General features: G+C 38.1%; 3 protein-coding genes across 4 annotated transcripts in view; all 3 read left to right on the top strand.

Annotated features, from left to right (window-relative positions):
* Nucleotides 1-25,897, top strand: part of LOC139117439 (WD repeat domain phosphoinositide-interacting protein 4-like) — a 277,044-nt gene that overhangs the window by 52,885 nt on the left and 198,262 nt on the right. The gene's annotated exons all lie outside the window — the stretch shown is intronic.
* Nucleotides 2,328-16,573, top strand: LOC139117429 (low-density lipoprotein receptor-related protein 12-like). Its single transcript, XM_070680539.1, has 10 exons — nt 2,328-2,590; nt 2,795-2,830; nt 3,971-4,120; nt 4,828-5,033; nt 5,819-5,956; nt 6,647-6,993; nt 8,547-8,682; nt 9,132-9,245; nt 9,993-10,232; nt 10,738-16,573. Exons 4-10 carry the CDS (start codon nt 4,901-4,903, stop codon nt 11,439-11,441), a joined length of 1,812 nt encoding a protein of 603 aa, XP_070536640.1. The 5' UTR covers nt 2,328-2,590; nt 2,795-2,830; nt 3,971-4,120; nt 4,828-4,900; the 3' UTR covers nt 11,442-16,573.
* LOC139117428 (E3 ubiquitin-protein ligase ZNRF2-like) overlaps nt 21,943-25,897 on the top strand; it is a 31,805-nt gene continuing 27,850 nt past the window's right edge. The window contains exons 1-2 of one of the 2 annotated variants that reach the window (XM_070680536.1): nt 21,943-22,495; nt 24,864-24,959. In XM_070680536.1, coding sequence (XP_070536637.1) covers nt 22,123-22,495; nt 24,864-24,959 — 469 coding nt within the window. In that variant the 5' untranslated portion in view covers nt 21,943-22,122. The remainder of the gene's footprint in view (nt 22,496-24,863; nt 24,960-25,897) is intronic. The other variant, XM_070680538.1, reaches the window with a different exon arrangement.

The following is a 25,897-nucleotide window of genomic DNA, read 5'->3' as shown; positions in this document are numbered from 1 at the left end:
ACCTTGTCTAGCACCTCTTAGTTTTTAGTACCATACCAAAACTACGGAGAGGTCCTAGACAAAAATGACGCCATTTAGCATACCTTGTAATATCCCAATACCCAGAATATGCTCGGCTGAAATGTACAAGTTTATGGAACACATACATTTTCTTTCTGATATGCTGACAGTACAACATCTTTCAAATACTGAGGTTGCAAGCAGCAGATTCTCGGAAGGCATTGAACACACATAAAAAGAGCGTAATTTGACAATAACTTCATAAATGCCCTACTGGGACTAATGGTCTTTGGCGATAGTCTGGCTGGCGCTGGGAAGATCGACAGCAGCAACTTTATAGTGCGCCCTCTAACGCCAGACATGGGCTACACCACCACTTTGATGGTGACCTACTTTCCAAAATTTCATATCAATTAACTCGAGTGGCGAACGTATAGGTCACAAGCCGGGATGACAAATCTGTATTTTTTTCTATTCCATCAAGACTGTAATATTTTCCCAGCGATAGAGAAAAAAATGTCAGTATTTATAATGATTTTGACATTTTGCATTATTATTATTATTATTATTATTATTATTATTATTATTATAGTAAGTAGTAGTAATTGTTGGTGTTTTTTGTTGTAGTAGTTGTAGTAGTAGTTGTAACAATCGTAGTTTTGACAACTTAATCGCTTTTAAAGAATATTTACAAAGCTGTTCTGAAGTTCGTCCAAAAAATGTAAAAAATTACATAGTCCAAAGAAAAGTTCAAATGTTTTGAAAATAACGAATTAGATAGAAACACGAATGAGTCAGGTGAGATTATTGTGAGTTAATACAGAAAGTTGTGGACAAAGTATGTTGCAAGCAACGTTCGCGTTCTCTCTTCTAGAATCTTGAGTAGAAATCTATTCCGGATCAGACGGTGGGACTGCATGGGAGTTCACCAGTTATTTTATAGCGGATTTGGGAAGAATGACAATTTTAGCAGTCGCGACTGAATATCCGAAAAGCCAGAAAGATTGCTTGTTTTGCAAACAGGAGTTAGGGACCGTTCAGTTTTACGGCCGGGGGGCCGGCAAAATCCAGGGGGGGGTCATCATAATTTTGGAATCCCGAAGGGGGGGTCATCACTTTTTCACTGGTAGGAAAGGGGGGGTCACCACATTTTCAAAAACATAATACCTACAATAAAGTTCACTTTATGCCATGGCCATGATCGACCCTCTTTACCGGCGGGCCGCCTTTGGCGGCCCACTACAATAAATATACTTTAAGTATTACCCATGACCCTCTTAACGGGCAGACGCCTTTGGCGGCCAACTCCAATTAGGTTTACTTCATGCAATGGCCATGGTCGACCCTCTTTACCGGCGGGCCGCCTGCGGCGGCCCACTACAATAAATTGACTTTATTGTAATACCCCATGACCATCTTTACAGCCGGACGCCTTCAGCAGCCCTGTTCAGTAAAGTTTACTTCGTGCAATGGCCATGATCGACCCTCTTTTTACCAGCGGGCCACCTTTGGTTACCCACTAGAATAAAGTTGACATTACGTAATGGCCCATGACCCTCTTAACCGGAGGGCTGCCTATGGCGAACCACATGGCGAACCACATATCCATGGACATAAGTTGTCTATGGAAATGAAGTTAAAAATTGCCTTACAGTCGTCCCAATTAAAAGACGTTTGCATGGATGTGGCTGAGAAGTTTGTGCAATGGCATCTCTGCTACACGAATAAAGTGCGCCGCGTACCGGAGTTCAAATGCAAACCGTACGGGTAAATTTGACATATGGGTTTTGGTTATTTTTCCGGCGGGGGGGGGGGGGTCATCAATTTTTTCGTCTGACAAAGGGGGGGTCATCATTTTTTCGCGAAAAATGCAGGGGGGGTCTATATTTTTTTGAACACCGGCGACAAGATTTTGCCGGGCCCCCCCAGCCGTAAAAACTGAACGGTCCCTTATTTCCTTCTGTATGCACCATTTCAAGTGGCTGAGATTTGCGATTGATTGGGGCAGTTGCAGTGGTTGAGTTCAACTTCAAGGTGGAAAAATTATGAACGGTTTTCCAAAGGGCATGGCTACAAAACTTTACAATGTTTTGAGCTACTCAAATCAAGAAGATGTCTTGAGAAACCAAGTCTAGAACCCTCAAATGCACCTTGATCTTGTTCAACCATACCCAAAGAGTGTAATCCAAGTTATAATAATATACCTTGTCAGAGTCGACTGCTTTCCCATCCGTAAATTTACATGATGTAGGAACACACAGACATGCGGACTCATAGATCTGAAGCTGAACCCGAATCTAATGCTATCTCTATTCATAACAACGAAAGTTTGTTGACCTTGTATAACAATATGGCCGTCGGAAGTTGCAGGGTGTTATCGCACCGCCTCACATCACGACATTAGATAAGGCCCTGTAAAGCTATATGCCACATTTAATCATCAAAACAGACCCGGTTTTTAAGTTTTGGTGTTTAATTTTATCCTAAAAGAATTTTGAAATGATGTTGACTTCAGGACGTGGAAATGCGAACATTTTGTTGACTTCCCTGATTGTGTGCCAGTGTGTGTCGCTCTTCCTTCCATGTACAGGTATGTAACACTATTGTTAAAAGGAAATTCACTGCTCCACTTTCTCCGACATGTCGGATTGTTTTGACTCATGAAACTATTAATCTTATACAATATAACGAGAGTTCCCCGTATTAATTCCCTGATATCTTGATGCTATACTGATGACGATATGTAATCAATGTGAACACTGTCTAATTATCACGTGTGTTTATATTTTGGTAGATGCTGGATCGTTGGGGTATGGACAACAGTCTGAAGGTAAATTACACTATTTACTATAGTTTATCTTCTTTAATTATGTTTACACATTTGTATGTTGCAAGGCACAAAGCTAGCCGTTACCTTGTCCTTGGGTAATCAGTATTATTATTGATTTATGTCAGGATTGTATTGTATCGTCTTTCAGTCTTATCTTATAGATGTGATAACCTTCTCGACAAGGAAATCGTAAAAACGAAAGGGGAAAACCCAGCAGCTTGTTCAGCTTGTTCATATTTCAACAATGAGGGCCATCTTTGTTCTGGAAAAAAGTGATATGTTCCGTTTGTGTCACCCAAGATTGTAGTTATGTGACCTTGAGAGTTGTCTACTACACGTTATGGCAAATCTCTTTGTGATAAGCATTGTGGCTTCACAATATAAATGCAGATATAACATGCTACATCACAGCTTGTAAACCTTGTTCATGTGAGATCCATTGTTTTCAATATATACCAGCCAATGCAAAAAATGTAATGTCATATGATGGTTGTGTCCTTGCATTTTAGTTCTCTTTTAGTGAGTGTAAACATCAATATCACGTCCTGTATTTTGGTATCAATATTTGTCACTGTAACCACAGTCCTACCTCTCTTATTCAGCCCTATGATTTCAATACCAACATTACAATTATCTGATCATGTGCATGTGAGCTACGTATTGAATTATGGTATTATTCCATCCCTTCAGAAAACTACCTACTTCTTGTCAATTTTGTCCCATTTTGACCAGATGGCTGATCAATAATTTTGGCTGTCTATTTTCCCACAACACTTTTTCTCATCCACAAAAGTAATATACATGTGTTCATATTTTTATCCTTGACTCCCCATCAATGACAAGTTGCTTTCTAGTATTTATAAAAGTTTTACCACCTTTGATTACCATCATGTGTTCAGTTATTGTGATGTAGTCAAAAGAAATTTACAAAAGATATGTTTGCTCACAGTCGAGTCTGGACCATGGTTTACAGTTTCTTTTATTGTTGTCTTTATATTTGGATAAAAAATAAATTTGCAACAGAAAGTCAAATTTGTCAAATGAACTGTGTGTTGGCAACAGCATCAAAATTGGGGGAAAATGATATGTTTAGAGTACAGAAATTTGGCTGAGAGATATTTTGTTCTGTCTTATTTACAGAATCTCTGGAGTGTGGTAAGCAGATGATACAGCGTACCGGCCCTGAGGGAATATTGCCTCTCCAAACTATCCAGAGGCATATAATGCTAATCAGGACTGTTCATGGTTCATTAGTGGCTCTGATAATAATTTTACCGTCATCACAATCAGGTAGTGTTTCTCATTAAATTTATTTCCTGTGATGTACTGTTGTTATGATGTGCACTTTTTCTGTCATTCATGTTTGCTGGGATGGATCACCAGTACTTGGAGTTGAATGCTTCTATGTGCTTGGTAATGTACATGCATCTGGTGCTTGTTTGTTTTTATGTCTGTACTTTGTAAATATCAGTAAATACAGAGATTGCATTTTAGAGAAAAGAGTCACAGCAAACTACTTTAGGGAGGGATACTCCCGATAGAAGGGTATACACAAATATCTTAGTTTCGACCCCTTCTCATCTCATGTAGACTTTTGACTGAGATACTTTTGATAAAACATGCAGAATTGCGACCCCTTTTTTTCACTCTGATGCAACTTCTGACTTCACATATGCACTTTTGACCCATCATTTGGACTGAAGTGAAGAGCTTTGACACCACAGTATTTGGAAAAATATCTAGACTTTGATTGAGAAATAAAGAAACAAATCAGTGAATATTCGCTGACATTTGATGTTCAAAATTAGCTGCCAACCCTGTTTTAACTCTTAATATGAAATTTTAAATCATCACAGAAACAAGTGTATGAAAATTTCATTTACTCCATGAACTTCAAAGTGAGCCCCTACAAGTGGTAAATCAAAGAAGTGATCCAACAGTTTGAATGTCCAAATATCTGTCCATAGGCATATTCTACTTAAATTGTCTTCTATCAGTTTTATACAGTTCGATCTGGAAAAGAGCAGTAACTGTATCTATGACTATCTGGAAATCGGGCCTGTGCCGGGAATGTATGGGGGTCTTAAATATTGTGGCCAAGAACTACCTCCGCCGTTTATATCATTGAGAAGTCATGTGTGGTTGAAGTTTCACTCCGATCAGCTTGAGTCGGGAATGGGTTTTTCATTGAAGTACATCATAGGTAAGTCATTGACAGGTCATTTATTTGTTCGGTCCAATCATCAGATAGATATCATGCCCCTGCAGAGCTGAGTATGTTTGGAGTTTGCTCGTCGGATGGTTCCAAAGGACATCACAATTTAATCATTAATATGCTGAAATAAACATTTGCCTGAAATATTTTACGAGACTTATGAAAATTATACATCCAGGAACAGCAGAACTAGTACTCTGTAAGCATTGAACAAATTATTGAAACTGTAAAAATCACTTATCTACAGATCTGACCACAGGGGGCATGAATAAACATACGGTAGATGCAGAATAAAAACTATATTCAATTTTCGTCAGCAGTGGCCAATGTGGTATGCATGATGGGTAACCAGAGATGTTGGTCAACTGATTGAATCCCCTGATAAGGTCACTACAGCAACTCATTAGGCAGTGTTTATAGACAAACAGTAGTGTGTGGTCAAGTGATCTGAAGTTGCAGGAGAGGAACTTTTGAAAGGAAATACACGTATTGGAAATATCACAGTTACATTTATAAGATACTTGAATGTTTATTTTCCCATTGATGTTATCCTTTATAGCAAGAAAACTACAATCGTGATTTGTGATATTGTGGGTATGATACAATGCCTTCATTTGTCTCACAATTGTCTTATATAGATACATGTTATCAGGTCCCTGTACCACACATGATTACAGCTTTCTGGCTTGCTCATTATGAATGTGATTGCAAAATTAAAATTGCACGGAAGAATGAAGTCAATTTTGTATACCATGTCAAAATTTTGGTCGCAGGTCCAGGGACTGTCCAATCCTGTTCATTCCACCAGTTCCACTGTGACAACAGGAAGTGCATTCCAGAAGACTGGAAGTGTAATGGAATGGATGAGTGTGGAGACAACTCGGATGAAAGTTCACAAAATTGTCATAATAGTAAGTGAATAATAATGTGCAATTGGTTATGAAAGCACCGTATGTCTGAAAGGTGATATGAATTATGTGGTTTATTTACACCAGTGTGACATAGTAATATACTCTGTGTTTGTTGCTAGTAACTAGTAAAGCAAAAAGCAAATTGCTTATTCTAAGACAAATAGCTTGCTCACTTTCTGCATATCACTGACCCTTCCAACCCCATTTTACAGTGCAAAGGTCCTAGCTCTCCATTGCAAGTGCATGGATTGTATTTGGGAAGAAAGGGATAAATGCATTCATGGAAAGGGATACAAACATCAAAAATGCACCCAAGAAATAAATGTTAAAGTTTCATTTTCAACCTTGCCAACAATCTCCACTTTGCCTTCCTTCACCAGTTTGCCTACCATTTGCTATTTTGCTCACCAGTCTCCCAATCAGACATTCTCAATATTAAATACCATGCCATAATCCTTCCCCTTCCCATTTCCCTCCAATACACCAAACTACTCTTTTGAAAACAACCAATAGGGAGCAACCAAAGTTTGATGGTGAATGAGTGCTGACCGAGTAAATTTGTCAAACATTGGTACTGTGAAATTTGGAAAATTTACCAAATTGTGTTCGGCACTTCTCCAAGTAACTACACAGGATCTGTAGTATTTTGAAGTACAGTGTAATTTTTGGATTTTTCTGTCATTTTCACAGATTATCATCCTCCAAGCAATACCAAATGTGGACAGCACCACTACAGCTGCACTTCTGTGGCAACAAGGAAGGAGATCTGCCTGCCGGAATTTCGCAAATGTGACGGAATCCCAGACTGTGTCGACGGCCGTGATGAGCTCCATTGTACCTCAACATGTAATCACTACCTGGACGGAGACACAGGTTATTTCACCACTCCGCATTATCCAGAGCAGTATTCCAACCACATGGAATGTACATGGATAATTGATGCTCCGATGGGAAGTAAAATACAGCTACGCTTTGTTGATTTCCAGGTAGACAGTACTGATACCGTTATTGTGTATGATGGGGATAATTTATTTGAGGTGAGTTTCACAACACAATGACTGTTCAAATCCCTTAAGAGAATTGATTGTACAGGAGTGTTATCAATTCTCCCTACCTTAAACACCATTTGTCTCTTGCTAAGGGGCAAACTACATGATATTGCAATGCATTGTTGGTAAAAAAGTCAACTCACTTCAGTAGAGTTTGAGAGAGGGATCTAATAAATACGTTTCACTTATATAATCACTGTCATGGCAAAAAGTTCTGGTCGTTCATGAAACCAGCTGAAGTTGTGCAACTTTCAAGGAAGTTCTGGTGCGAAATTTCTGTTTAACCTAAAATTTTACTTTCATTTCTGTAGTCTTATGTGTTGTAACTGCAGAAATCCACCAAATTGAAAATGTGGTTGCCTTCTTTATGAGGTGCAGTCTAGTCCTTGCAATACTCCTCAAAAGTCAAGTTCTTGTAAAGCTTTCAAAACATACCATGCCATTTACTTCTATAGATATCATGTGTGTCAAAAGATCAGCATTACATGACTTGAACAATGTAGGTACAATATTTAACCCTTTGAGTGCTGTAATTTTTCCCACCAAACTGTAGTGCAACATTTTACTATAAATTTTTCTGTAATTTTTTCCATAATTTTGGACCAAATGGACATCACATGTCATTGATTACAGTTTCTTATCAAAATGTTGGCAAATTATGAAAAAACAATGACGGGGTATATTTTATAAAGGTGGCAAAACTTGACTTTGGCGCTCAAAGGGTTAAAGAGAGGTTGCTCCCTACGCTTTTAGCTCTATGGATGATGGGGTCATTTAGTTTTTGCAAAAATACTGAATAAGTAATCATGAATCAAAATCTACAGCATTGGAAAACTATGCAACATACTTTTATTGGCAAATTTAAAGTGCCAGCAGTTTTAATTTTTGATGATTTTCGATTATTTTTTGATGCAATTATGTTATTTCTTGCTCTACTTTCCAAAGCATGTTGAGATACAAAGTATACAGCTTGACATCAACTCAACCTTTTTTTTTTTTTTTTTTTTTTTTTTTTTTTTTTTTTTTTTTTTTTTTTTTTTTGGTAACTCAACCTTTGTTGAGGATAATTTAATTGTATTGTTATTGTTGACAAGTGAATTCTAGTCCAGACTAGAATTCAAATGTGAACAATAACAGTGTGTTTTACATGTATAGAGACTGTGTTGACAAAATGAATAGTGGGTGTTCCAACTAGACTCTTTCACTCACAGCCCCTCATTCGCTACACAGCTCTACCTTCAACCATATGACCATGTGCCCTCAATTGTTTTTCTAGCGAGTGAGGCTCACCGAGCCAGCTGGGTTAATGCGTACTCGTAGCAGAACGCTCAGCTGAACTGCTGAGGGCGCTTGCACAGTCTGCGGCATATCCGTCCAGAGACTGTGAGAGAGTCAATTGTTTCAACATGCTTTTGGGAGTATAACAAGTTATTGCAATCGACTTGTAAAACAAAAATTAGTGAAAAAGTTATCAAAACTTACTGACAAGCATGACAAGTTCATTGCTGATACATTTTGTCCTTTACTTTGCATTGTTACAGCAAGAGCTATGTCGTATAAGTGATGAACACAGTGTACCCAGATTGGTAGAATCAACTGGCAGCAGAATGATGGTCGTTTTCCAAGCTGATGACAAGTACACCAGGAAAGGATTCAACGCTACATATCAACGGAAAGGTAGTCACCACAATATATATTCATTTCTTCAGTAGCCAAGCTGTTGTAAATCAGGCTTAAAGGGGGTAATGGTTAATTTGATCTTTTCCTTTTTTCCAGGAACTGATAATATATCTTGTATGGGAATTTTAAAGGTATGCAGTCACCTGTAATCTAAATATGCCCATATATGGTCAAAGGGGTGTTCCTTGGTATTCAAAATACCCATGTGAGGGCGCTGTTTTTAAAAAGCGGCCACCCACTTAAAATCTGTGATTGGTTAGATTTTCTCTTTCCATGTTAACTGTGGCAAAATTGGAACAGGTGACAGTATACCTTTATAATCTTTGTCTTTACCATGAGATTGTATTTATAGGTTATTGATGGTATAGTCCCTGGTAAATGTGTTTCTCTGATCTAGTTTTGTTTATTTATTTATTTGTTTGTTTGTTTATCTATCTATATATTAGGTGCTTGTCTGAACAACCAGTTGTTTTGTTCAGATGAAAGTAACTGTTATTATCCCAGTGAGGAATGTGATAAACATTTCGACTGTGATAACGGCCAGGATGAAATGGGATGCAGTAAGTGGCAGAGCATTCTTTACTGATAATTTTGATACTACCGCTATTTCTGGATTTTGTTTGTCTCTTTGCAGTAATTGTTAATTATGCAAATACAGCTCAGCAGGTACACCTTCAAGAACATTTCCGTAGATTTGGAAGTTTGTGGCCAGTTTGTAGAATGTGTATTGATTCTGACATTATTAGACCTAATTGCACAGTATTGTGATGTTGTGTGTGTGGTACAGGTACATGATGTAGCCTTCAACTGTCATTACAAACAAATAGGTATTATTTCATTCAAAAATCAACTGTTCAATTTTTTCATGAAAGGGAACATCACCTTCTATAAGTCCTTTCCTTGTATAGTTTAGCAAAGTTGTAAGGTTTGCACTTTTCAGAGGTCTATACTGCATTGATAATCAGTCAAAGTGGCATGTTTTTAATGATTATACACAGAAAGGAGATTTATTCAAAATTCAAAGAAAAACCAAGATTTGCAAAAGCGAGAATTAGATAATTGTGTCCACAGGAAAACTAGTACAACTAAAAAAACTACGTTTTAGTGTATTGGATATGCTGGAGTTGTTTAATCACTACTTCGATGCATGGTAGTCAACTCAGGCTGTATTTAAATCAAATTGATTTGACCAAAATCATTGATAAAGCGGTACAAAGAGTGAAGTAAACGTATCAGTCTATGGTAGAAACTCGCGTTGTGATGCTGCACAAGCGTCTGAAAATGAGTATTTTACTTCTATTCATCAGATGGTTGTCAACCAGATCAGTTTGCCTGTTGGACAGGATCCAGTTGTTTCAGCCAGACCGATCACTGCAGTGGAAAAGGAAGGTGTCCTGACAGTTCCGATGAGTACAATTGCAATGCAGAGGTCTGTAACACCAACAGAGGTCTTTTCCTGTGTGGGAATAGACAATGTATCTTTGAGTCCTGGCAGTGTGATGGAACCGATGATTGTGGTGATGGCTCCGATGAAGCTGATTGCCCAAGTAAGTACCTCTACCCCTCACATTGGCCATGTTTCAGCTATGTCCCTGTGTCACTATCAGATTAACTTTGTTAAAACCAGTGAATCCTTTGTTTTGCCAAGTTCAATTTTGTTTGAAGGCTCACTATACTCTTGAGTCCATGATGTATCTGAAAATATGTGAAGTTCATGGTAAAACAGCTCGTGAAATTTTTATATGCAAATATAAACATACTCACTCACAATGGTGATGGACATTAAACAGGGGACACAGTGAACTAAATGGAAGTTATGAAGGATAGTTTGATATTCAACTGTATCAAAATTACAACAGGCTTTCAACTAAAGTTAGTGAGATAATTGTTAATTGTGCCCCCCTCCCTCCCCCAGCCTCCCCCCTCCAGGCAAAACCGAATGAAGTATAACATCTCCATATAAGTTATTTTGACTGACTTGGCATATGTATGATACATCTACCGGTAACAGATTTGACCATTTGCGTATGCCTAATGTATTTCTTCTTTCAGATGTTGTTTCAAGACGTGTGATCACTGCGGCAGTGGTTGGTTCTCTGATATGTGGCTTGCTGTTAGTGATAGCTCTGGGCTGTACATGCAAACTCTATGCTCTTCGGTTAAGTGAACAGCATTCCTCCTTTGATATCTCGCCTATGTCACGGGTGGAGAGAGAATTCTTGCGCCGAGAAGCGCCCCCAACGTATGCGGCATCAATGGCGGCGTCTGACCCATCACAGCAAGCACAGTCTGCATTCATGGAACAAGTACATGCGCTGGCCCATGCAAGAAGAGCACGGAGGTGTCGACGGAGCCGCTTGACTACACGTCCAATGACCCCACTCAGTGACTGCTGTGAAGAAGCAGAAGAAGATTGCAGTGCAGACGCAGAGCCTCCAAGCAACGAAAGCAACGATGCAAGGCGTGATTCCGACACAGATTCTGAAACTGACAGGCAAGCAGGAGATGATCAGGATCCTTATAGTGATGTTGCACGGGCTGCAGCATCGATTCAACAACTGCGGGAAATCACAGCATCATCAGATATCACTGAAAATCAAAATGAAAGTCGTAGTGACGACCAAACAGGGAATGATCAAACAGGGAATACAACACATGATGAGGCTGAGAACGACGTGACAGAAACTGCTACTTACAACAGTGATAGTGACACTGTTTGCCTTATTCCATCTCAAAGTAATGAAAACAGTTGCTGAGGCGCATCAGTACTATGAACACATTTATAAAAATCTAACATTTACATTTTTTCTTCATTCCCAAACTATTCTTATAGATATTTCTTGTAAGAGGCTTTTTAATGGCAACTGTCTACTCAGATCTTGCACTTTTCTGTATTTAAATATCAACTGTTTCATAACTTTCATTTGGTTCAGCCCCATTGAATCTGATGATGTAGATGGACCACTACACTCAAATAATAGGGGAGCAGGGTTTAAGCAAAAATAGCTTCATGTGTATCATCAGATTTCTGAATAGGATGGGTTATATGCTTTCATGCCAAGATTTTGCCATATACCTACTGTCTGAAGTAAGATCCACTGTATACAACAGTTAGGGCTACGGTTGATTTATAAATTTTTTAACGTTAAAAACATGTTTGCAAGTTTTATGCAGATCACTGTAGATGAAGTTACAAAATTTGTTTGCTCTTTTTAGTAAATGCACTTCTAGGTTTTCTTTCACAATTTTACTAGTTCGAATAGAAATATATCAGAAACGAAATTTTAATGTACCCTTGCATATTACCATAATTAGACTATCTTCTGATGTACTATCTGACTGTCTTTATATCAAAATCGACTTATCTCAGGTCAGTATATGCTTTCATGATTATGTAATAATATGAGAAAGTTTGTTAAGGTTACTCATCTCCTGCAAAGTACATCATAGGTTGTATATACCATTGGGAAAGTATGTACATCTACCTGGAATTATTTTTCAGACATTTTATGTTAATCGGTGTTTCATCATACAAGTTTACTGTGTATTTTTTTTAGTCAAAAGACATCCTGTGTTTCTCGTGTTCATTACATAAGGGGCTGATGTATATTTCAAAACAGATCTAACATTCACCAGGTTTGTGCTTGAACTCCTTAGAGCTAACAGAACATAAAATAATGTGGTGATATGTCTAGAATGAATGAGTATCATTCAAATTTAAATTTAGGAAATGTGTAAGCTAGCTACAGGCAATTCATGAGCAGCTTTGAGTACAAGCGTTTCAAACAAATTTCATCCAAGAGCAGTCTGTAGAGGTCAGTAATACAGTCATTATGTTGCGTTGTGACATTTGCATTTTGAAATCAGGTGAATACTGTTGATTCCAAATGATGTCACAGTTCTTTCAAAATCACGCAAGTATGGGCGTTTGCCCAAAATCTTTTACAAAATATTTTTAAATCATGCATACATATATCAGGAAAGAAATGGCACTTTAAAATGCCATACCAGTGTTTTGATGGAAACTGCAAATGTAAGATACAAAGTGTTCGTACAACACCCTGCAGAAATCATAAAAGGTAACAAGTAGAACATTGCGTGAACTCTCAGTAGCAATTTACATCTCAATTCACATGTGATTCTGCATTTTGCGACAAACTTACAATTGCAATCAGCGCCATTAATAAATTTAGTAGAGAGAATCAGGTATGACATATACCCTTTAAACTCTAACCTCCTGTTGACCTATGATATTCCGTGTTTTTTAACCCTTGAACTCTAACCTCCTGTTGACCTATGATATTCCCTGTTTTTTAACCCTTAAAACTCTAACCTCCTGTTGACCTATGATATTCCCTGTTTTTTAACCCTTGAACTCTAACCTCCATTGACATATGTTCTTTTGTCTTTAGCCCCTCAAACCCAGGTCCTCTGTTTACCCTGTATGTTATATGGAGCAGTAAAATTATTTGTCACTGCAAAAGTTGATCACAGTCCATCTTCTGATTTCATACTCAAAGGACATGTAATATGAGACTTAATTTGAAAATATTCATATGAAAAGCATTTCTAGAAATGTTTTCCTTTGTTCAAACACTAATGTTTTCGTTCATCAGTTATTCACTGTGTTATACTATTCAAAATGACTGTTTGTGTTTTTAAATATTTTTCCGGAAGTTTGAAATTTTAAATTCTCTATGTTTAACCAGGTCTTCCAATGTAGCTTTGCTTATTTTGCATTTTGTAAAGCACCTTCAGTTTATTTGAACATGTAAACCATTGTAAACAGAAACCTTTTTTTCTTTACCATTCAAACAGATTCAACAGGCATATGTTTAATATTCTCTTGTCTTTTGTCAATCATTCAAAATCAAAAGGTCAGTAGTTCCAAAGAGCTTTCATACAGGACTGTAATGTAGGACAGCCCTATAAGAGTTTTACAGCCCAGTGTTGCAGTGATAGGTTATCCTATACAATAATGTGGCTCAGGGTACCTCCATACAACACTGAAAGCTGTAGTGGCTAACACTAGTGCAACAGCTTGTGTAGTGTTCTTTCACATGTTTGTCAGAGAGTACAGTAATTTAATCCTTTCACCGCCATGGTTTGAACCCAAACACACTGCGATCAACAGTGATTGTAGATCTGTTCACAGGGAGTTTTGGGTGAACAGATTACCTTGCAAGATAACTCTGCTTGTTTGCAATAAAACAATTCATATGTTTTAGACACATGACCTTGGATAAGAGGTCGTTACCTATTCACCCTTGTTACGCTCATTCACAAATGATCATGGTGTCAGCTTGAGTTCTGCCACTTCATTGAGTTTGCTGGCTCCAAAGAAGGCTTATGAGTCACCCCAGATTTGTCTGAAAAGACTCTATAGGAGTCCCTAGGGCACTGACCATATTCTCACAACAGCCTTGTATGGTAGCTCTCCAAAGGACCACTTTGACACTGATACTCCCTCCACAAAAAATGTGTGATTCTAAGGAGAGCTGGTTGATACTGATCAGCTCACCTCAGCATTTATCCTATTCCTGTGGTTTATGCCAAATTGAACGTTTTTTTCCTATAATACCACACAATACAGACAGTGACAGAAAACTGCATAATTAGCAGGACACTGCATCATAATTCAGTTCACCAAATTTATGTAGATACAGGAATGCAAAATCTTTATTTCATTGTTCTTCTATACATTCTATTCCAGTCTAGGCTATATGTTTTATTGAACGATTTTGTACCTATCATAATTGCCAATATGTTGTAATGTGGCATTAATCAGAACTGCTTGATTTGTCAGATTCTATCTTTGTAGGCTATCACTGACACTGCACAGCTATCCCATCTAACACTCCCTCGCATAGTTTCCTGGCCATGTCTGTTAGAGATATCTTTTAAGTTCTGCAATGAGGAGTAGAAATTTACTCTTGATCTCAGACTTTTGTGCAAAGCTTTGCATTTGTTAAAAATATATTGCAACATTTTCTGTTGACAATTAAGTACCTTTACAGAGATCTTTCACAAATTTGACAGGGTTTTTAAAGGTCTGAAGAAAGTCTTGCCTAATTTTTTTTTATGTTAAGAAGGGTTATTTTGTATTTACTCCAGAGAAGCTGTAACCAATGTTTCTCAGTTCATTGAACAAAATGTTCTACATATAGCAGGAAATATTAATTCCCCATAGCCAAGGCTTGTAAGTAAAATTTCATTCCATGATAGGCATAACATATGTTAAGTATTGAGGAATCTAAATGATTACTACAGACTCTAGCTGTACTATTTGTTTTTATCATTCCCATTTTGTCATAGACTGAGAGATTCTGCCATGCATGGGTGTCCGCTAGTTTCAACCCTTACTATGACAGTCATGGTTTCATACGGTCGGAGCTGTTGGAGTATCCACACAGAATCTTGCAGTCAAGTTTATCAAGCCTATGAATAACCCATTGTTTTGAACCCCCTCAGTGAACTCTACTCTACTTCCTACAGATGTTTGTGTTATTATTTAGTGCAAGGTTCAAGGCACGTGAATATGCTTTATGGATAATATGTCATTATAGTTTGATTTGCATATGTAAACTGTACTCATACATTGCATGGGTTAAATACCCAGTACTCAGCTCATCAACACCCACTGTGTGATTTACATGCTGTGTTACCAATCTCAGATGAATTCATGCCCAAATGAATTGATAAGCAGGCATTAACATACGCAGCCTGTCTTGACCGTTTGAATATTGGACATTTCATTGCGAAATGATTGAGAAAGTGTTGCACTACACAAGTATTTCAGATACTGTCCCTGTCATCTGATGTTCCATTTCATAAATAACTGTGTTCATTTATGCAAAGTACATTAATGAATATTTTGAGTAGATAAAGCACATGATAGATTGATGCCTACATTTATGCACTGCATACTTTAGTGGAGTAAACCTATCTGAAAAGGACACAGTTGTCGGAACTACACCTGTCCGAGTTTTTTGATTACAAACAATGTATTTCGTGCACAATATCTAGATGGACCTCATCATGAACTTTCATCAATCACCATTGTACCTTGGATACAGTGTTTACATTGGTCGCATGGGTCCCATACGACCTTTGAGGGCAGTTCCGACGACTGTATCCCTAGGAAATATGGAATCAGATATAGTGCTAGTGCAACAGTCATACTGCTTCTATTTTCAGACTTGTGAATTGCATCATTAGCACTTATCATGAACTAAGTGATTTTCAAAGGAATGTTCATGTACTATATGCTATCACTTCTTGAAGAAACTTTCACAGGAAGCGAGTGCAAATTAATGACATAGCAACAGCCAAAACAGCACAAATGGATGAGTTTGGTTATTAAACTCAGCATGTCGGCATGGCAACAGCCAAAATACCATCAATGGATGAGTTTGGTTATTACACCTGGCATGTTGATGTGGCAACAACCAAAATTACTTCACTTGATGTGTTTGGTTATTACACTTGGCATGTTGACATGGCAACAGCCAAAAATGACATCAATGGATGACTTTGGTTATTACTCTGCTTGCAAGAGATGAAGCTGTATATCTCTCAGATTCAAACAGAATAATATGGTTATATAATCGAAAACCATTCAATTGATTCACTGTGTGAAAAACGTTGGGGTAATTTCTAAAAATTCATTTGTTGCAAATGGAATGCCTTGTGTTTTTCAAGGGGGATTTGTATGATAGGTCAGTTCGTTTTAGAATTTTTTCTATAAAGAAACCATTCACAGGGCAGTTTGTAGACTCTATGGAATGTGTACTGATGACTCACTGTACTTCGCAACTTCCAACTAACAATGATTGTACATATTTACTGATAGTACAAGTCAACTAAAATAAAGAAACAATTTCATACACGTGCTTGACCTGTCACTTTAATACTTAAACTTACTTTGATAAAGTTCTCATTTCTAACGTCAGAGGGCGTTTGTTGACATATACCGATTCAACTACTCAGCAAGTGTGTACGTGTGCGCTTTATATGAAGGTCGTAACGATGTACGTAAATACTGAGATGCAGTAGGCATTTTCAGTTCTTGTTTGGTACACTTGACAGTAATATTCCGTCGTTTTAACCTGAATTAGAAGTTTCTCTGACGCAAACATTTGCACAGCACTTTTCTAGTCTGCTTGTGTGAACTCAGTTACAAGGATGTGGAGTAAATAAAGTTTTCACTCTTGTTTTACGTTATAACCGAAAAGATATATAAAACAGTCCAAGTAGCCACCATACATGTGCATAGAGTTTGAAACATCAGTAGATCTGACGTATCTTCTTTCTATGATCCTAATATTTGCGTAGTGACCCCTTAGTGTTACTGTAAAATTGATTGGGAATTCGGAACGAAGTAAGCTTATGAGTTAGAGTTTGAAACTTACTTTCGAAGTGTTCAAAGCATGTAACGACGCCAATCATTGAATTTTAGTGTTACTTGACCATGGTGGCTCACGAAGATGCGCATGCCTTTGAGAATATGTTAATTTACCACTTTGCACCTTTGCATTTTTTCCAATACAGTGCCAGACTTCTTTATAAAATTCGGCAGGCAGCCCATCACTTCCGGGGGCTTTGTTATTCTTTAGCCTTGCAACTGCCTTTGAACACTCATGAACTGACAATGGTTTATCCAATGAGACCTTCTCTTGGACATTTAACTCATTCCAGGTGTACATCATTTAAATAATTATTCACATTCTCATCGGAGACAGCTGACGATAAACTGTGTGTACCTCTAAGGATGTCATGTGGATTGTGGAGTACATTCTGGTCTAATTTGAGCTCAGTAATGTTATTTTGCATACTTCGCTTTTTTTCTAAATTCAGGAAATATTTTGTGGGTTTGTCACTCTCAACATACCACTCAGCTCTGGCTCTCACTTTTGCACCTTTCATCTCATCGGCATATGGTTGCTCTAGCTCAACTTGAAACTTGTCAATTTTATACTCGTTTAAACCACAAGAACCAAGAGTCATCAGTTCAAGCCCATTAATCTTCTTTTCTAGGACAGGTAAACGATCACGCATTTGTTGCATACGTTGTTTAGAAAAACCAATAGAAAAATCTCTTATACGTGTTTTGAATAACTCCCAAATTAAAGCAATAGGACAATTTGAGGACTCATGTCTAGTTTTCTGAAGTTCAGCAAATCAGTAGACAGTGGTCACGGTTATCTGTCTCTTATCATAGACCGTAGTTCTAAATAATATAATTGCTATATACTGAAAATCTGACAAACGAATAAATCTCCGTACTTAAACATCATCTCGTGTGGTTTAATTTCATCCTCAAAGCCACAGGCAACACAGTGACAGTGCATGGTAGAACTTTGAAGCTGTAATTCCGTCTAGAACTGTGCAACAACAACAACAACAATCTATTTTCTTTCAATATAAGGTGAAATCTAACGGCCATACAACCAACAAACACGGAGACAAACGAGGAACACCATCTACCATATCCCCTCTTTTTTATCATCCTGAATTGGAAGAGATTCTGAATCAGTATGAATAGCTGATGATTAACATGAGACAATCATTCCCATAAATGAGTTGTTCCTAGGTAAAGTTTTGTTGTACTGGTACCAGGGACTACTGTTACTTTCGAGCCAAGAAATCTCTTGACTCTATAGGAATCTTTCAGTTTCCGTGGAAACCTGTGTATCCCTGACAGGTATAGCATACCTAATAGCATCGCTAATTCCCTCCCCACTCACTAGGTTTTCCCTCTACCAACTTACCACCAGGATACCTCCCCGCTTCCAATCACTCCATTACAATAAAATGTTCCCACAACCCTTTCCCAACTTTAAATGTTAGATGTCCTCTGCTCCTATCTCAGAAAATAAAAGAATCATACTCCATGCCATGCCCGCCCTCTGCAGGACTTTGTACCAATTACCCCGCCAACCCGTCTACATCTTGGCTACATACATCCATAGACAGTGGAACGGAAGACCCTTCACTGTCTATGCTATTCTACAATGAATATCCTTGTTAAAATGTTGTCAATATTGTTTCCATGATCATAACTTTCATGCAGGAAACGATCCAGTCGCACTTTTGGTACATTTTCATTGTCGCATTAAAGGCGGTGGAAACAAAAACGCCTTTGTTAACTTTCTAGAATTTTTGATTGCGGGGTGTACAGGTCACTGCCTCCCTCGGACATCAACTGATCTGATCAAATATGAAACATGGATTTTTAAGCGCACGACAAACTAGCATGAGGTCGTTGTCTGGTGTCCAAGTGTAGATCAAAGTGGTGAAAATGCGCAGCCCGGTACCGTAAAGCTTTACGAACACAATGAAAATTTTCTGTTATGGTGTATCTTCCACCTGTTTTGCATCTTTATTTCTTTCACCTCATACAGGCTTTCCCGTTCACTGACAACTGTGAAAATGTTGTCAATATTGTTTCCATGATCATAACTTTCATGCAGGAAACGATCCAGTCGCACTTAACTTGTGGGATTTCCCTTTCACTGACAATTGTAGGACTGGATGATGGGTTTTACTTTCACTGACAACTGTAGATCTGCATGGTGAAGTGAATCTGCTCTTGACCTTCTGAAAGAGTTGTTTTATGTCCTGGTGGGATTCCTCCTTGCTTTGTTCTCTGCGTTTCTTTGCTTTTCATGCGGATTTTTATTTCTTTGAGCTGGTGCTAGCTTCCTTTTCTGTTTGGCTTGATTCTTTCCTTTCTTTCTCGAATTTTCTCTTTCAGTTGAACTCTCGAACTTTTCTTTGAGTCATTCAAACACTGCCCGCTTCGTTTTTCCTGATATAATTGACATGGCTATTGTAGGCATAAACTTTTTTAAATTTTTAAGTGTATTCTAATAAGGCCACCCAGAGACAAGTAAAGAGGTTTTTTGGAATTATTCTATTGGAAATTCAGCTGATCATCTTTGAAATTGTTGTTTTGAGATATTCAATAGGTACACATTCCTTGGATGTGTAATCTTTCATCATTATTATACGCATTTATTTTATCACCAGATATGCACAAAGTATCATGTCCCGACTGATTATGATTTTACATGTGCGCACACAGTACATGGACTCTGTTCATTTGTTTTTGGAAAAACCATCCAAAATAAGGAATGCGAAAAAGTTGCCGGAAATCAGAGAGTGGAAAAAATAATGTACAATGGATTAGGTAAAAAAAATAATGCTACCTCACCAATCTTCCAAACTCCCCAGGATATCAAATGGTCCACCCCTTATTTAATGCTTGGCGATGGATTCGGTTGATTTTTCACAGTTTTGAGAACTCATGGCATACAGGCTTGTGTAATGACAAAATTTTTCCATTTTAGCCTTTTTTTAAATTCCCAAACACCGCCTAAAACGTCATTTTCTTCATTTAATTTTCATGTTTTCAATATTAGCAGGAAATTTGCAGTGATATTTTTAGGGTCCAGGTATTTTTAAGATGAATGATAAGTACTCTGGCCAAGCATGCTGAGAAAAAGCGACAAAAGTTTTATGACTAGCGGTTGGAATATTTGGTTGTTATTAATACGTGAATTTTGTCGGGAAAATATCAGTTTTTGGTCACGTGACCCAATATTTCCACATCTTTTGTACTTATCGGTTATAATGTAATAAAATCAACAAAAGTTTGCAAAATTTCAATGAAATCTGACAGCTTTCGTTGAAAAACTACCCTTTTCTTCAATCCGTGCATCCCCGTTACAGGGAACGATGCCTTCAAAGTTTGTTTGTAAGTTACCAGCGTGAGTGCCCTAGGCAATAAATATTTTTACGTAAATACGAAAATAGAATCAACGGTTATAAATTATGGAATTATCAAATATGGACTTTGCACCAACAGACTGTTCATCGACTACGAAATTGCTTTTTCGTAATAAAATTGCATTTAGTGTTACGAGGTTTATATAACTTAAATCCCGCAAAGTATGCACTGGGATGGTGTGTCATCCAATGCGAAACCTGCGCGTATTAAATTGGTCACCGGTTCAAATGGGCCGAGTGATCACTTTCATGCAATATGCAATATTACGACAATTTTTCTTCCGATTCGCTTTCCACCGCTAGTATAGAGCGCGATACGAGAAGCCGTTCTGGAACCTGCAAGGAATTGCTATATCTAAATGGGTCCCTTGAAACCGTCAAAAGTAAATCGCGTGCACGAACTTGAAGGCACCCACAGGCATCCGTGGGCTGGGTGCTGTGGTGAGCAGATCGACTACGGGATCGATAGATCGAGTAGAAAATCGATCGATCTAGCTAACTACCAGTGAAAGAAAAGCCCGTCTTCAATCGTGAAACTCAAGGGTAAACGATCTGATCAATCAACCCAAACTAATGGGAGCTCCTTTCCCTGCTATTTTTGAAAGGTTATAATCAGTTCTAATTTAGTATAGGACGAGGCAAGTTTTAGAGTATGTAGAATTCTGCCAGAACTATTTTACTTTGCCTATATAACGGATTGCATTGTTCTCTCATAACATCTAGTACAAACCTCTCACCACGTATACACATAGAGAAATTATTCGCCAACGTACGAATATTAAAGGTAGAATGCGCCTCGGGGACAGTAATTCAGACTGTCATTTTTTTCAATAATATCTTGTCTACGACTTTTGGAGGTTCATTTTAAAGCTCCTATTGTGAGAAAATTTTTCACCGTCTTAGCTTGAAAACCGGGGTAAATTGTATTTTCCCCCATAGAGTTTAACACAGGGATGCCGGCTATTCAGAATTCCAAATGTCACTAAATGTTCGGCAATTTGTTTCATACTACTTTGTGGCCCCCAAATATTTTCTTGATAGATAAGAGAATGGTTCCAAGTTTATTGAGGAAAATTTTAGCAAACATTTAAGTCTTTCACTTTCGAGGCGCACACGTCACACGGAACTTTATTACTTTTAAATAGGAAGTTTCAAAATTTTAATATACTTTTTGTCTATTAATCTGAAGAAACTCTGGGACAAGTTGCATCTGAATTTTACGATTCAAAATTATTGTTTACTGACATATGCATTACTTGCACCATGGAGCTACCACTCTTTTGGTAGCTCCATGCTTAAGTTACACTATACCCCGGTTCGTATGAAATGCGTCTCAGGTTGAGAGCATCCCGTAAACCTCTTCGCAGATCCTTTCGTAATATTAGAGAGGGCGCCAGCCAAATCGATTGTTCTTGCACGATATATTCTGCTTTCTCATTGGTCGCTAGTTGAGTACGTCACACTATATTTTGGTCACAACAGATAGGAAAAGCAAGATGGCGACGCATAGCGATTGCGTTACTACTTTCATGTTATTTTTGCCGTAGTTCTGTCGGAACAGCTATACGTATTTGAAGGATTTATACATTCTTCGGACTAGAGGACACGTCGCCCTTTCTGTGAGGTTATCGCCGTAACACAGAAGCCATGGGTGCCAAAGCTAGCACCACCAACAACCCACGTATGAGGACCTATTCCGGTGCAGGCACTGGCGGCAATGGGGTTAGCGGAAGTTCAGCTGCTACAGCCAGCGGTGGTTTTGGCCTAGCATTTGGACATGGACAGCCTGGAACAAATCACCATGCTTTATTTGCTTCGAACTCATCAAACGCTCGAGGACGAGCAAGATCTCTAGGGAGTGTACAAAATGGACTACAAAGCATGAACATAGCCGGTAATGGCGGTTTGAGCCCCGACTCTGAAAGCAGTTCGCCAGATCAGGATTCCCTCAGTCCACACGTATTTGCGTTACAGGCCCAATCATTACCAGCACATCTACTTTCGCCGTCGTTTTTGACTGGTAATTTTGATTTGAATACATTTACGTACATATTTACATCCTTGAAATCTGGCTGTTAAACAGCATGTTTGCATTGTAAAGTCGGCCGTCGCAATTCTGCAGTGTGTAAACGTCGAATTTGTATTGATTGATTGATTGCCTCTGAGTATGTTACAGTTTGTCTTTATGTTCTGGCTACCAAACCTTCCATCCCGTTGAAGAAGCTACAGTTAATTTGAAGATTTCTCGACGGTGCTAAACGTCGGGAACAAATCCCACTTTTCCTTAATTTTATCGACTTTCAGTTTCTAGACACTTACATGTAACGCAACATGTGTGGAGTGGTTATGTAAGTTCGTACACTGTTGTGGTCGAAGGTCAGTGCGACCCATAAAGTCAGTACACTGAGAAAAAAGTTGAATTTTGAATGCTCTTGTGATATTGTACAACTAGACTACCTGCGAACTAGATGTTTTCTCACCACTATCTTCAACATGTGTTGATGTTTAAAGAATGTATTTGACCGCAGCTATTGTTTTGAATATTCAACCTGCCATGCTGGTAGAATATTCAAAACAGCTACAGGCTTACACGCTAGCACAATATACAATAATACTGCTACATGTCACATGACTTCCCTCACACCATGGATGTACATCCATGCTCACACTGAATGTAAATTCACATTTTGGTAGCGCCATGGTATAAGCATAGAGGTAAACTCACAGAATTTTTCCTGTGTGCTACCTCCATGGCATAACAGAAAACATGCAGGGATGCAATTCTGTTGTCAGATCATGTACCAACTGGTAACATGCCATTGGCCAAGTCAAATCAAACCAAGCAGTAGAAACCACAAAGGCATTGATAAAATGAAGTAAAACATGTCTGGCAGAGTGCATACCACCGATGGTAGTCTTCTCTATTGTCCGTGGTCATGTAACTATCAGTTTGTATCAATGTTGAAACATGCAGAGCTAGTGTGTAAACCCAGTACCTTTGAGCTGCAGCCTGTAGCCGTATCTATTAATGATTTTTTCACTATTTTTGTGGTATATGTCAACATCCAGTTCTTGTACTACTCAAAGTATGTTGAAATACCCACTATTCAGCCTTTCCCAACACAATGTGTGGGTGTGTAAAATGCTCTGTTATTGTTGACATTTGAATTGTAGTCTGGATCAGAATTCTCTTTTCAACAATAACAATGCGGCCTGCACAAGTACAGGCTGAATTGATGAGCTGAATGTTGTGTATCTCAACATGCTTTTTGGTGTAGCGCAAGAAACTATGCTTTGACGTCACACCGAATATAGCTAAAAAAAGTAATCAAAGTTACAGCTACGGGGCAAAAATGTAGAAGGGCCACCTTTGCTGATAATGCAAGCAGCAGTCAAACATGGTGGTAGGGAGGCTATTCATGCAACCTGTGGTAACGTAACCAATAGAATTATACACACATTTTTTTCTAATCTTTTCAATATTGCAAATTATGCATTATAGTGTAAATTAGCTACCCATATAAAATTCAAGTGATGAAGGAAGGGCATTGTGTTCTTCTCAACCAAGTTAATCTGGTCACTGTCACACCAGCATCATGACGGTGTTCTGGTCTACCAATGAAAAGACCATACAACACAAGATTGGAAGAGGGAATGGTTTACTAAGCATGCGCTCAGTGACCTTTGAAAGATACTCATATAATATTGCTTATGTCAATCCAGTGTAGATATGTATGTAACCAAATGTGTTGCTGTTACATTGATTGTACTTGTTCTGACAGAATGTATATTCATTTTACTTTGTCAAGTGTCCAAGATGGTGAATGACACAAAATTCACAAAATTCCTAAAAACTCAAAGTCCACTGAGCATTCTGAACATATCTGCATGTATTTCCAGGAACGAATTTGAACAGAATTTAAAATCATTTGGTGTCCACTGCCAACAACCAATGATAGTAAAATAGCAAAGTTGTTACCTTCTCTCAAGCAAAAAAAAAATTCACTTTAAACCAAATCCGACAGCACCATGTTTTACAGGTGTGCAAATTCTGTGATAACCACATACAGTGCACAGAATAATTAATTGTTGAATAAATGAGCAAATTGTAGCAATTCATAGTGTGAAATGACCTGCTAGACATGTTTTTGTCACTTCATCGGTAGATGGGACAAGATTACCACGCAACAAGTGGGAACTTTTAGTAATTCAAGTAAACTACATTGTAATGTTATTATGTATACTTACTACCAAATGATTGGCTAGCCCAGGAAAAATTGTAGCATAAGTTAATGTTGATTGTTGAAACCTTAAACGCAAAAGTATACCTGATAAGATAGGACAAAGTGCACTTTCCAATATTGTACTATTTATTCTCTCTGTTTCAGGTATAAAGTGTCCAGTTTGTTCCAAGTATGTGCCACCAGATGACATAGAGTGCCATCTTGTAGTCTGTTTAACCAAACCAAGAATTAGTTACAATCGTAAGTTGCCTCATCTCACATTGTTATTGATGTGACTCTGTCAGTGGTAGTGGTGTTGTATAGGTATGTGTGAAGGGCTGTCACCCGTAACAGCTTGTCATTTTCCTGAATTCATGTTTTTGACATATTTGTCACTCAGTCTGAGAGAACACAAGGGAAGTGAAGGGCCTTCTCTTATGTCTTGCCATACAGATCAATTCTTGCTGTGTGCTCCAGAAAACACAGGCCTGGTGTCATGCAAACGATAATGTTTGATATTTCCAGGTTTGGTCAATGACTTTTGATATGTCCTGTGGATACAAGTGTTATCACGTGCTGTTACAAAACCATGCTCAGATGTATGCAAGAGTTTATGGAGCAATAGTGGCCTCACCCGTAAATTACAATAACCATGGAGGTAGCTCCTACTACCTCCATGCAATAACCATGTTGAGCAATGACTTCTGGAAACAGGAAGCTAAGAACCTATATTAATGGCGTCAAACTGCAAAATAATTGTTGCTAATAATTTTTACATAAATTTGCATATTGTTATTTCTCTAAAGGCCAAAATCATTTAATGGGAATAAAATGTAATAAACTAATACCATGTCTGAACAGGGCGTGATAATAGCACCGGTCCGAGGTCCAGGACCAGTGAATTTTCATCAAGGACCAGTATAAAATTACCCCTCAAAAGTCAGTAGACTAGTACAAATGGACAGATGAAACTACTGAACGAGAACTTTGAGATCTGCCCAGTCAATCCAAGTTCATACAGTATATCTGTATTACAAAAATAGACAATTGTGCATCCCAAGCAAATCTGATAGAAATAAAATGTAAATACAACATGAGTAAGCAAAATGAATCGTGTATTGTTATGCAAAGTTTGAGGACCAGTTGATTTTACCTTTAGACCAGTGAAAAAACACGGGTCACTGGTCCTGGGACCAGTG

This window comes from Ptychodera flava, chromosome 18 (genome assembly GCF_041260155.1).
Source record: "Ptychodera flava strain L36383 chromosome 18, AS_Pfla_20210202, whole genome shotgun sequence".
In the NCBI taxonomy this organism is placed as follows: Eukaryota; Metazoa; Hemichordata; class Enteropneusta; family Ptychoderidae; genus Ptychodera; species Ptychodera flava.
This window is presented reverse-complemented; position numbering and strand designations above follow the sequence as displayed.

Bases quoted from the DNA above. Each gene is read 5' to 3' on its own strand.
- LOC139117429 (XM_070680539.1), top strand. From the start codon at position 4,901: ATGTATGGGGGTCTTAAATATTGTGGCCAAGAACTACCTCCGCCGTTT. The intron at 8,683-9,131 runs GTAGTCACCACA...TCTATATATTAG, and splicing joins CGCTACATATCAACGGAAAG to GTGCTTGTCTGAACAACCAG. The intron at 9,246-9,992 runs GTAAGTGGCAGA...TCTATTCATCAG, and splicing joins CCAGGATGAAATGGGATGCA to ATGGTTGTCAACCAGATCAG.